General features: G+C 42.1%; 1 protein-coding gene across 2 annotated transcripts in view; it reads left to right on the plus strand.

The window, feature by feature from the left end:
* The first annotated feature begins 665 nt into the window (after window positions 1-665).
* Window positions 666-13,981, plus strand: part of LOC139406001 (villin-1-like) — a 28,045-nt gene continuing 14,729 nt past the window's right edge. For both annotated transcript variants that reach the window (XM_071148459.1, XM_071148460.1), the window contains exons 1-4: window positions 666-743; window positions 12,424-12,532; window positions 12,969-13,043; window positions 13,160-13,356. In XM_071148459.1, coding sequence (XP_071004560.1) covers window positions 12,452-12,532; window positions 12,969-13,043; window positions 13,160-13,356 — 353 coding nt within the window. In that variant the 5' untranslated portion in view covers window positions 666-743; window positions 12,424-12,451. The remainder of the gene's footprint in view (window positions 744-12,423; window positions 12,533-12,968; window positions 13,044-13,159; window positions 13,357-13,981) is intronic.

The raw sequence follows: 13,981 nt of genomic DNA on the forward strand, positions 1-13,981 counted from the left end.
GCAGTCATCACAACGACAGAGCATCTACAAAGATCTACTATTGTGTACACTAGCAGCGCTTCCCTTCCTTTTTCCCCCTACATTTTAATAATATTCAAATTCATATTATCAACAAATCTACTATCTCATCTTCCTATTATGCAAAGCTTGATGTCAGGAAAATACCTGACTTTCAAATCTACACAAGACAGAAAGTTCTGCAACCTGCAGCTTCCCAAGCGCTCGAAATCCTGTGCAACCTTGCCTTACCAGCTGATCGGCCCATTGTGTTAGAGACGGGGAGGGGGGGAACGGGAGAGGGAACTACGGAGAGAGGCAGGGGGAGCTGGGTCTCCTATGCGTGATTGTTGAGGTTGGGTCTTATCCCCTTCTCTGAGGGCCTTCGACACTCCGTAGCACTTTCACAAAGGGAGAGCCATGGAGCTGAACTAACCATTCACCCAGAGCCACGGAAGGAGGGTGAGAGTCCGCCAGCCCAGCCCCAGGAGAGGAGCACCCAGTGGCAGCCACTCAACAGGGGATACAGGCAGCTCCGAGGTGCTGGCTCTCTTTATCTCCTTCCAGGCACCACCACCACAGCACCAAGGGGTTGGTTAATGAGTTGGAGGAGGCAGAGGGAGTGGCTGTACACAAGGGGCTGAAGTTCACCGAGACACAAGCAGCAGGTGGAGGGAGAGATTGTGAGAGAGAGCCTGACGCACTGACGCTGTCAAGGAGACACACACACCCTCCACCTGACTGAGGTAGGTGAAGCAGTGTTTGACGGGTGAATGCTCCTTGTTTGTTTCCTTGTGTTTCCAGGGGGGTTGTGGTGCACGGCGCTTGTGGTGCACGACGCTGGGAACAGGCTTTGATTTAGTGTGGATTGGACACCAATTCCGAAAGGGAGAAGGTTGTTTCGTGAGTAAACGAGACCTGGAGTCAAACCCTTAGGGCTGACTTTCCACCTAAGGGCTTCAGAGCTGTCAGCAGGTGTGAGCACGTGTTTGTGTGTAATGTGTTAGTGTGTCCGTTTGTATGGATGTTTAAGGTCATCTGTTTCTTTGAGCCTGCTTACATGTGTGCACTGTTCGCGTGCCCCTACTGGCATTGTTTGTATGTTGTGTCTCTGTACACGCCTACTGCGTGTGTGTGTCTGTCTGTCTGTCTATCTGATGTATGTATGCAAATACAGGTCATTGCAAAGCTGAGGGGAAGTGCACCGTACGTATGGCGCTGCCTGCAATGTTTCTGTGTCTCTGTACGAAGCCTACTGTTTGTCGGTGTATGCATGTGTACGTGCATGTCTGTACATCACGTGTAGCCTGTGCCTCTGAGTGTTGGCAAGTCCGTAGATACCTTTCGGTAACCTGTCTTGCTCTGAATTTTCCCATGCCCGCCCCTCTTCTCTAATCAGCAGCGTTTCTGAGGGGCTCCTGTGTTGAGTTGTTGCATGACTTCAGGGGAACAAAAGTCCGGCCCATTAGTGGACCAAACAGCTCCCCACTGTAGCAGTGCACCTCCCACTTAGCGTTTGCCAAATTTGAATGGTCCGTTTAACTTTGTGAAGTTCTTTGAAGATCCATTTGGCCCGGGGAAACGAAGGCAACCCGGTCCAAATGACACAGAGTCAGACCACAGTGGTCTGATCTTTTGGACAGTGGTCAGACAGAGAGGCCAACGAAGGACAAGGAGGGAGAGAAGAGAGTGGTTGGCTGAGGGAAGGGGCCTCCATGATAACAAGAAGGCTTGAATAACAGCCTTCATTCAATATTTGGTTCAGCTGTAGTTCATACTGTACATCATGCTTAGCCTGTAAGTGGTTAGGGTTTGTAAATTGCTGTGGTGTGTTCATGTGTGTGTGTGTGTGTGTGACGTGTGTGTATACATTTGCAGGTCATCATAAAGCTGAGAGGAACTACAAGGGTTAATCATTTGTGCATTTCAGACCAGATTTTGGATTGTGGTCAGGAGACCTGGAGGGTTGATAAGAACTGCACATTTTAGAGCAGCCATTTATTGCCCCCAGCACAAGGTGCACCTGTGCACTGATCAAATCAAATTTATTTATAAAGCCCTTCTTACATCAGCTGATATCTCAAAGTGCTGTACAGAAACCCAGCCTAAAACCCCAAACAGCAAGCAATGCAGGTGTAGAAGCACGGTGGCTAGGAAAGAGAGAGAGAGAGAGAGAGAGAGAGAGAGAAGAAATTCTCACTAACAGGAATGTAAACGCATTTGAGATAAATAAGCTTTTTGTTCATATGGAACATTTCTGGGATATTATATTTCAGCTCATGAAACATTGGACCAACACTTTACATGCATGTTGCATTTACAGTGCCTTGCGAAAGTATTCGGCCCGCTTGAACTTTGCGACCTTTTGCCATATTTCAGGCTTCAAACATAAAGATATAAAACTGTATTTTTTGTGAAGAATCAACAACAAGTGGGACACAATCATGAAGTGGAACGACATTTATTGGATATTTCAAACTTTTTTAACAAATCAAAAACTGAAAAATTGGGCGTGCAAAATTATTCAGCCCCCTTAAGTTAATACTTTGTAGCGCCACCTTTTGCTGCGATTACAGCTGTAAGTCGCTTGGGGTATGTCTCTATCAGTTTTGCACATCGAGAGACTGAAATGTTTTCCCATTCCTCCTTGCTAAACAGCTCGAGCTCAGTGAGGTTGGATGGAGAGCATTTGTGAACAGCAGTTTTCAGTTCTTTCCACAGATTCTCGATTGGATTCAGGTCTGGACTTTGACTTGGCCATTCTAACACCTGGATATGTTTATTTTTGAACCATTCCATTGTAGATTTTGCTTTATGTTTTGGATCATTGTCTTGTTGGAAGACAAATCTCTGTCCCAGCCTCAGGTCTTTTGCAGACTTCATCAGGTTTTCTTCCAGAATGGTCCTGTATTTGGCTCCATCCATGGCTCCATCCATCAATTTTAACCATCTTCCCTGTCCCTGCTGAAGAAAAGCAGGCCCAAACCATGATGCTTCCACCACCATGTTTGACAGTGGGTATGGTGTGTTCAGGGTGATGAGCTGTGTTGGTTTTACGCCAAACATAACGTTTTGCATTGTTGCCAAAAAGTTCAATTTTGGTTTCATCTGACCAGAGCCGCTTCTTCCACATATTTGGTGTGTCTCCCAGGTGGCTTGTGGCAAACTTTAAACAACACTTTTTATGGATATCTTTAAGAAATGGCTTTCTTCTTGCCACTCTTCCATAAAGGCCAGATTTGTGCAATAAACGACTGATTGTTGTCCTATGGACAGAGTCTCCCACCTCAGCTGTAGATCTCTGCAGTTCATCCAGAGTGATCATGGGCCTCTTGGCTGCATCTCTGATCAGTCTTCTCCTTGTATGAGCTGAAAGTTTAGAGGGACGGCCAGGTCTTGGTAGATTTGCAGTGGTCTGATACTCCTTCCATTTCAATATTATCGCTTGCACAGTGCTCCTTGGGATGTTTAAAGCTTGGGAAATCTTTTTGTATCCAAATCCGGCTTTAAACTTCTTCACAACAGTATCTCGGACCTGCCTGGTGTATTCCTTGTTCTTCATGATGCTCTCTGCGCTTTTAATGGACCTCTGAGACTATCACAGTGCAGGTGCATTGATACGGAGACTTGATTACACACAGGTGGATTGTATTTATCATCATTAGTCATTTAGGTCAACATTGGATCATTCAGAGATCCTCACTGAACTTCTGGAGAGAGTTTGCTGCACTGAAAGTAAAGGGGCTGAATAATTTTGCACGCCCAATTTTTCAGTTTTTGATTTGTTAAAAAAGTTTGAAATATCCAATAAATGTCGTTCCACTTCATGATTATGTCCCACTTGTTTTTGATTCTTCACAAAAAAATACAGTTTTATATCTTTATGTTTGAAGCCTGAAATGTGGCAAAAGGTCGCAAAGTTCAAGGGGGCCGAATACTTTCGCAAGGCACTGTATATTTTTTGCTCAGTGTGCATGAGTTGTTGTCAGCAGCAGCCAAAAGAGAGATCTTCTGGTAGTTCTGGGCTAATGCAAGACAGCAAAATCTTGTGTGTTAAAAGTCATGTAATGATTAACTAGGCTATTGAATCACTGATACTTATTTTACATAATGTATTAGAAATCGTTTATACATACATCCTCTGAGTCAGCAACAGTCGTCTAATGGCTTCATTAAGTATAGTCTCCTCAACTGTCTCCACACTGAAATACTGAAATAAATTAGCAATTAGCTAATTGCCAATGTCAGGCTGGGTCTGTAGTTCTATTTGGCATATCCCATTTAAAATAATTATGTTTATTTGAAAGAGTAGCAAATTAAAGTAGCCTAGATGTTTGGTTTATATAGCTAAATTAGCTAGCTAGCTTACAAATAGGCTCAAATTGTAATAACGTTCAACTTCGTCTAGCTAATAGTTTATTACTTTGGCTTCATATATATTCATATAATATATATAATATATATATATATATTTGAAATAAATAATCAACTTTGCTTACCTTAATACATTGAAAAATAATGTGTTTATTGGTGGGCTACTTGGTTCAGCTGTAGTTCATACTGTACATCATGCTTAGCCTGTAAGTGGTTAGGGTTTGTAAATTGTTGTGGTGTGTGCATGTGTGCGTGTGTGTGTGACGCACGCCACTGTCCTCTTGCATGTTCATGTTGGAATGGCAGTTGTTTTTTTTAATTGACCAAAAGGTACTATACAGAAACCCTTTGAGTTCCGACAAAATTTCCATACTCATAAAAAGCTTATTTCTCTCAAATTTTGGGCACAAATTTCTTTACATCCCTGTTAGTGAGCATTTCTCCTTTGCCAAGATAATCCATCCACCTGACAGATGTAGCATATCTAGAAGCTGATTAAACAGCATGATCATAACACAGGTGCACCTTGTGTTGGGGACCAAAAAAGCCACTCTAAAATGTGCAGTTTTGTCACACAACACAATGCCACAGATGTCTCAAGTTTTGAGGGAGCATGCAATTGGCATGCTGACTGCAGGAATGTCCAACAGAGCTGTTGCCAGAGAATTGAAAGTTAATTGCTCTACCATAAGCCACTGTCATTTTAGAGGATTTGGCAGTACATCCAACCGGCCTCACCACCGCAGACCACATGTAACCACTCCAGCCCAGGACCTCCACATCTGGCTTCTTCACCTGCGGGATCGTCTGGGGGGGGTGGGGGGGGGGGGGGGTGGTATTTCTGTCTTTAATAAAGCCCTTTTGTTGGGAAAAACTCATTCTGATTGGCTGGGCCTGGCTCCCAAGTGGGTGGCCCTATGCCCTCCCAGGCCCACACATGGCTGCGCCTCTTCCCAGTCATATGAAATCCATAGATTAGGGCCTAATGAATTCATTTCAATTGACTAATTTTCTTCTATGAACTGTATCTCAGTAAAATCTTTGAAATTGTTGCATGTTGCGTTTATATTTTTGTTCAGTATATATACCTATTTTAGGAAAGGGTTCCTTAAGCTCATCCAAAAAACCAAAAGGTTCTATATGGAACCCCAAAGAACCCTTTTTTCTAAGAGTGCATAACCTACAGAAAACCATAATACAACCAACGAAGAACAAACAACACACACTGTATTATCTGCATTATAAACTGGGTGGTTCGAGCCCTGAATACTGATTGGTTGACAGCCGTGGTAAATCAGACCATATACCACAGGTATGACAATACATTTATTTTTACTGTTCTAATAACATTAGTAACCCGTTTATAATAGCAATAAGGCACCTTGGGGGTTTGTGGTATATGGCCAATATACCATGGCTAAGGGCCGTATCCAGGCACTCTGCGTTGCGTTGTACGTAAGAACAGCCCTTAGCCATGGTATATTGGCCATATACCACACCCTCCTGGGCCGTATTGATTAATTGTGCTTCCCTTTACTGACCAAACCCACAGACAGACCAATAATACACAGAAATAACCCATACTTATAACAAACTCCAAATCACCAAGCAACTCCATTAATATTGAATGGGAATTTCACTGATACAACACGTTCAGTTTGAAACTAATTGATGACCAAAGCCAACTCAAGCACAAAACGGCTAGCTTTCATGGTATTCACGGGGAAATTGTGTTCTGTACATTCTAGGACTTTCTTCAAAAGAATTTAACACCATTGTTTGGGGAAAAAACAAACATGTAACACACAAGTCATTACTGTGCAATTAAGAATCATTTCCATAGAAATACCTGGTAATTTTCTATAGCCTAAAATAAAGTGTTCCTCTAAATGTTTCTTCAACAGCAAACAAACAACAAGGGCAGGCAGGAGAGGGTTGACCACAAGTAAATATGAGTCACTACTGATGAGGAGGACAAACACAATGAGACAGCTATGGACTAAACACTTGTTTCTAGGAATTAGGTCGCTCGGCACTAGATGAGAGAAGGCACACACACCTGTATGCATATCACATCTGCTTGCCATATATGGTCACTGAGGTAATGGACAATCAAGTGTGTATGTGTGTGTGTGTGTGTGTGTGTGTGTGTGTGTGTGTGTGTGTGTGTGTGTGTGTGTGTGTGTGTGTGTGTGTGTGTGTGTGTCTGTTAGAGAGAGAGAGGGAAAAATGCAGGTGCTGTAAATGGGGTGGTAAGATCCTGCTAGATCCTGACATATCTCACCCTTTCCTCTCCACTCCTGGTTCCACCACATTAGGTGAGTCCTTTGTACAACATACCAAGCTATTGGTCGGTTCCTGTTTGTTTCCGCGAAGATAAAAGAGGGTTTATGTTGAACAGGCTCTGTCTTGGTGTAGACAATTAAGGTGAAATGTTGACCTGGTTACTGTGGAGCCTTGGAGAGGTAGGCTAAGCTGACCTGCGTTAGATGCCGGTATCGGCTACAGTAGTGTCAACCTGCAAATGTTATATTGGTATTAGGATACACAGACATTTAAATGACTGTACAACACTTCAGCTTGACGCATTGAAAAAGGATGGATCACTGTAGATTTTGGGCACCGATGGTGAAAGTCTTCATGCCGTGACATGGTTGTTGCTGTAATAGATACACGTAGGCTACTTTTTTAGCTTTTGTGATCCATTTCACAGCTAGCATTTGTGTGCAAATTTTCCTATGTATTTTTTACATGTTAGTAGATGGCATGAGAAGGGTGGAGAAAGCAACCTAATGAACCAAAACCAAGGACAACTAGGGCATGACCACAGGCACAGTCCCTTAGAAATTAGGCAATGCTTGGGCTAAAAAACTAGGACGTATCGTGTCTACACACACAAACAATTTCCAGACCATTAAACTTGGTATTAAACTTGTGCTTGTAAAATGGGGACTTGACTGATCAACCAGGTGAAACAGTGTCTTAACGTTGTATGAGTTATTGTAGTTCACTGTAGTCCACATGTTGAGGGGATGTACACTACCGTTCAAAAGTTTGGGGTCATTTAGAAATGTCCTTGTTTTTGAAAGAAAAGCTATTTTTTTTGTCCATTAAAATAACATAAAATTGATCAGGAATACAGTGTAGACATTTAATGTTGTTGATCTTCAGTTTCTTGGCAATTTCTCGCATGGAAAGTCTTCATTTCTCAGAACAAGAATAGACTGACGAGTTTCAGAAGAAAGTTATTTGTTTCTGGCTATTTTGAGCCTGTAATCGAACACCATAAATGCTGATGCTCCAGATACTCAACTAGTCTAAAGAAGGCCAGTTTTATTGCTTCTTTAATCAGAACAACAGTTTTCGGCTGTGCTAACATAATTGCAAAAGGGTTTTCTAATGATCAATTAGCCTTTTAAAACTATAAACTTGGATTAGCTAACACAACGTGCCATTGGAACACAGGAGTGATGGTTGCTTATAATGGTCCTCTGTACGCCTATGTAGATATTCCATTAAAAATCACCTACAATAGACATTTACAACATTTGCAAGGTCTACACTGTATTTCTGATGAATTTGATGTTATTTTAATGGACAAAAAATGTGCTTTTCTTTAAAAAACAAGGACATTTCTAAGTGACCCCAAGTATTTGAAAGGTAGTGTAGATGTTATAGTATGCGGAGGGATCTACAACACTACTACCCTACATCACCTTAGTAAGAGGAGAGATGTCATTTGGCACTATGCCAGGCCCTCACCCGATGGGGCCATATCAGTCAATATTATACCACAGGGTGCTGCCCTGCTTGGTCAACGTCAGGGGTTGGTAGTAACTGTAAAGCTATGGGACCTTGAGGTCACAGGCAGGATGATTATCACAGTGCAATAAAGGTTCACCGATCATGAACCATCTCCACCTTTGAACTGGGTTGAGGAAATCAGTGGGATTCATTTCATGGTTGGTTGGCCTGGGAACAGATGTGGGAGGAGGAGTGTCCTCTGTCAACCTGTCACTAAACCAACGTTAGGCCCCTCCTTCATCATAGAGTATTATCCAATCAGGACACAGCGAATATAGGTGTGGTTGCAATGAGTCATTATTGTATTACTCTATCAACAGACCTCTGAATAGCAGTTAGAGGATAATTATTTTCCTCATAAAGTTATTGTTTTATGATAAGCATACACGCATCTATACTGTGGTTAGTTCATAAGTAGAAAGACAAATTATGAGTGCATTGGTCTCACTTATCCTCAATTGGAAATGCTAATAGACTAAATATAATAGTAATAATGTTTTTGAGGACGTAGATTAAGCAGTGGTATAAATGTAAACAGTAAACACATACAGTACACACACTAACATGGACCAACCATACACAAATGAGTTGCTGGAGGAGTAAATCATCAAGCTCTCAGAGTCTCACTGTAAAATCAGATGTCTAAACCTTTGTCTACAAGCTTCACATTTCGAAGGTTAAGTTTAGGCATTAATTTCGATAGTTAAGGGTTAAGCTTTGGGATAGGGTTCAAACAAACCAAAAAAAACGAGTGCCTAGCACTGGGATTGAACAAGTAACCCTCAGAGCTGGAGCTCGCAGTTTACGCCCACCTGCTATTCCGATCACAATGCCCTAGCAAAACCCAAACCTACTTTATTGTAATAGCACTCACCGTTTCCCCCTGGTGGCGGATTTTGAAGTCATCTCCTAACGTCCTGCTTACCCAACCGGAGGTCTAGTTTTGCAATGGATGTGTGAATAGCCTATCATGGGTCTTTGTAATTATGAGCGTTATACCCATCAGTAAATGTACCAATGATGTAGGGTGGGGCTTATGATTGATTGATTTACAAACACTCGGGCTACAAAGGACACAGTGTGATAGACATTTTAGGGCTCTATTCAATTTGCATCGGAGAAATTTGGCTTTCCTGCTTTAGTGGAGACTACGTTCAAGGTAAACGCTGCTTATGTCGGCTCAATCGGAAATTACCTTTAGATTTCCAGTCGCAGAATCTGATTGAATAGAGCCCTTAGTCTGTTTCAGCAATGGCTGCTGTTTGGTTTAGCAGCCATATGGAGACAGCTGGGAAGTCTGCGGTTACAAGAAATGGGCAGAGAGCAAACACAGCACAATAACACGTCATGGTCCACTTCTCATAAACTGAACTATGCATCCTCTATGGTCTATCAGCAGCCAGCCTGTCTGCCAGCCACAGATAGCATACTGTTCCAGCTGGCCCTCATACTCTCAATAGGAAGATGCTTTCAATGGGGACAATTTTTTGTTTTATTTAAAAAACATGTAAAAATCACCTTTATTTAACCAGGTAGGCCAGTTGACAACAAGTTCTCATTTACAACTGCGACCTGGCCAAGATAAAGCAAAGCAGTGCGACACAAACAACACAGAGTTACACATGGAATAAACAAAAGCACAGTTAATAACATAATAGAAAAGTCTGTATACAGTGTGTGCGAATGAAGAAAGATTAGGGAGGTAAGGCAATAAATAGGCCATTGTGGCGAAATAATTACAATTTAGCAATTAAACACTGGAGTGATAGATATGCAGAGATACTGGGGTGCAAGGGAGAAAGAAAAAAAGCATTTGGGGATGAGGTAGTTGGGTGGCTATTTACAGATGGGCTATGTACAGGTGCAATAATCTGTATGCTGCTCTGACAGCTGATGCTTAAAGTTAGTGAGGGAGATATGAGTCTCCAGTTTCAGTGATTTTTGAAATTCGTTCCAGTCATTGGCAGCAGAGAACTGGAAGGAAAGGGGGCCAAAGGAAGTGTTGGCTTTGTGGGTGACTAGTGAACTATACCTGCTGGAGCGCGTGCTATGGGTGGGTGCTGCTATGGTGACCAGTGAGCTGAGATAAGGTGGGGCTTTACCTAGTAAAGACTTATAGATGACCTGGAGCCAATGGGTTTGGCGATGAATATGACGTGAGGGCCAGCCAACGAGAGCATACAGGTCGCAGTGGTGGGTAGTATATGGGGCTTTGGTGACAAAACGGATGGCACTGTGATAGACTACCTCCAATTTGCTGAGTAGAGTGTTGGAGGCTATTTTGTAAATGACATTGCCGAAGTCAAGGATCGGTAGGATAGTCAGTTTTACGAGGGTGTGTTTGGCAGCATGAGTGAAAGATGCTTGGTTGCGAAATAGGAAGCTGATTCTGGATTTTATTTTGGATTGGAGATGCTTAATGTGAGTCTGGAAGGAGAGTTTACAGTCTAACCAGACACCTAGGTATTTGTAGTTGTCCACATATTCTAAGTCAGAACCGGGCGGGCAGGTGCAGGCAGCAATCGGTTGAATAGCATGCATTTAGTTTTACTTGCATTTAAGAGCAGTTGGAGGCCACGGAAGGAGAGATGTATGGCATTGAAGCTCGTCTGGAGGTTTGTTAACACAGTGTCCAAAGAAGGGTGGAATAGTAGTCCTGTTATGTGGACGTTTTGTCCCTATGTTGTTGGGGATTATATCTATCTGATATTCAGCTCAAGGCTTTTCGCAGTGGACATTTAAATACAGATTAAACATAGGCTAGTCCGGGACAAAAATACATGCTCTGTGCCAAATTTCTATTGAAATATTTTATTTGTTCAGGACTAGGCTTAGCCTAATGTCTCGTGATCAGATTGTGTGCAGATGACAAAATTACGCAAGAGTTTACTTCATGGTTAACAGAGATTCGGTTTAGCCTAATCTGTGTCTGAGATACCGGTCTTAAAGGTTTAAAGCCTTCATAAGGTCATTGTTCTCCATCTCTCTCTTAGATTCATAGAGAAGAACTTGGCTACCATAAGAACTTGGCTTCGGCTCGCAGCAAAATGTACCAACTAAATGACAAAACATAATGTGTCAATCCCTTAATTTATGCTGTGCAATGGAATAGACTATTACATGAAACACACTTTAGATGCATTTTCAGTTTTGAGATAGATTGTAATGAGTCAAATAAGCCATGAGACCATAGCAGTATAACCATTATAGACACCGTTGTAAGGCGGCACCATGTGTTTTGGCACTCAGGAAATTGGAGACTGCTGTATGTGTTCAAGGATGTGGTAACATTTGGGCGGTACTGAGGCTTTCACTTCCTTCAATGTGGCCAACTGTTTACAATACTCCTGCAATGGTTTCTTCAAAATAAGTGGTTCATTCGAGTAGGGTCCCACCCTGCTTTTGACAGTATAATGAGCACATAGTGAGATACTCTTGAGCAGTATACTCCCATTACCATTCTGTAACCTAAGACAGAAAATGAAATAAACTACTGAGGTGACATCATTGACTCAGCAAATGAACAACTCAAAGATATGCGGGTCAACACCAGCACCAGCTGTCAGAGCAGCTCACAGATTACTGCACCTGTACATAGCCCATCTATAATTTAGCCCAAACAACTACCCCTTCCCCTACTGTAGTTATTTATTTATTTTTGCTCCTTTGCACCCCATTATTTATATCTCTACTTTGCACATTCTTCCACTGCAAATCAACCATTCCAGTGTTTTACTTGCTATATTGTATTTACTTTGCCACCATGGCCTTTTTTTTGCCTTTACCTCCCTTATCTCACCTCATTTGCTCACATTGTATATAGACTTATTTTTCTACTGTATTATTGACTGTATGTTTGTTTTACTCCATGTGTAACTCTGTGTTGTTGTATGTGTCGAACTGCCTTGCTTTATCTTGGCCAGGTCGCAATTGTAAATGATAACTTGTTCTCAACTTGCCTACCTGGTTAAATAAAGGTGAAATTAAAAATAAAAACATTTAAACTCCTCCCCTTAGTAAGTCATACAAGGTAGCGGAGCCAGGTAACACTAAGAAACAGTAGAGTTGATAGAGTTTGTGTCTGTTTTGATTAGGTTTTCAGTATTCTAAGTTCTCTGTGTCATGGGATGGAATAGTACTGAATGTGTATACAAGATAATTAATTCAGGTTAGCGAGTTCCATTAAGACATAGTGAACCCCGCAATGACTCACATACACCCCCCCCCCCCCCCCCCCTTTCCTTCTAGGTATCTTTTCTAAGCTGAATCTGGCACCATGCCACAGATGCAGGTCAAAACCCAAGTTGCAAAAGTCCTCAATAAAACCACACCAGGGCTGCAGATATGGAGGATAGAGGTGAGACACCAGAACATATATATTTGGTCATCACTACACACTTAGAAAAAAAAGGTGCTACCTAGAACCTAAAATAAATATTTGGCTGTCCCCATAAGAGAACCCTTTGAAGAACCCTTTTTTGGTTCAAGTATAACCCTTTTGGTTCCAGGAAGAACCCTTATGGGGTCCATGTGGAACCCTTTCCACAGAGGATTCTACATGGAACCCAAAAGGGTTATGCTTGAACCAAAAAAGGGTTCTTCAAAGGGTTCTCTTATGGGGAGGGCCGAAGAACCATTTTGGAACCTTTTTTTTCTTAGAGTGTGTAAAGAATATGATAGCAGAACAAACGTCTAATATGTCAATGCCATTCCAAGTTAGGCTCTTAATCTAAACTTTTTCACACAAGGACATTAAATGCTATTGAACTTGTTCATATTTGCCTATTGGTCAGGACATGGAAATGGTGCCCTTCTCTTCTAAAGCATATGGACAATTCTATGAAGGTGACAGCTATGTCGTTCTATACGTAAGTAATCAATGTAACATTATGTTGGCGTATTCAAAACTACTCCTAAAAAGTGCCTATACGGACAAAATACACAAAGTGACATTCCAGTAACATATTTCTGTCTGATCCTGTAGACCAATAAGATGCGTAGCTCGTTCACCTACGACCTCCACTATTGGCTGGGAAAGGCCACCTCCCATGACGAGCAGGGGGCGGCGGCCATCTACACCACTATGATGGACGAGCACCTGGGAGGCATGGCTGTGCAGCACCGTGAGGCACAGGGCTATGAGAGCGACACCTTTCGTGGATACTTCAAAAAGGGCATCATGTGAGTGATGTACAACAAACTACACCTGTCTACTGTGTGGATAATATGTCATGTCAAACTATTTATAGACAAACAAGTTCAGTTCCTTCAACTCATTATTCACACATCATCAGAGTGCAACGTATATTGAACACTGAACGAGAGACCTCGGTTTAATGTTTGTGTAAATTTGTGACAGTATTTCCTTGCAAAAGTTTAATTTATATACTTTTTGATTTTGTGACCCCTACCATCTGCCCTGTGATTGCCGAAGCTAGCTACTAGCCTAGCTGGGAGCTATCATTGTCAAACTAGCAGGGTTTTCCACAAACAGCTTGAACACAGTACACGACACAGTTAGCCCTTGTCCCACGGTTATTGTTGCTGTATTCTCTGCTGCTTTTCCCCTGCAACCTGACCTGGCTGGAACTACAATGTATTGCTACCAACATCAGCGATGCTGCAACCAACAGAATGTGCAAAGATACTGCTTTTGTCCTCACTGCTGTGAGCAAATCTTTAGGAGGACACATTTCAGATTTTTGGATTTATAACATAATCCAGTTAGAATCAGGAATTCCCCAGGGCAACTATCTAGGTCCCTTGCCTTTTCAATCGTTACTTACGACATACAGCTGGCTTTGAG

This window comes from Oncorhynchus clarkii, chromosome 3 (assembly GCF_045791955.1).
Source record: "Oncorhynchus clarkii lewisi isolate Uvic-CL-2024 chromosome 3, UVic_Ocla_1.0, whole genome shotgun sequence".
Taxonomy (NCBI): Eukaryota; Metazoa; Chordata; class Actinopteri; order Salmoniformes; family Salmonidae; genus Oncorhynchus; species Oncorhynchus clarkii.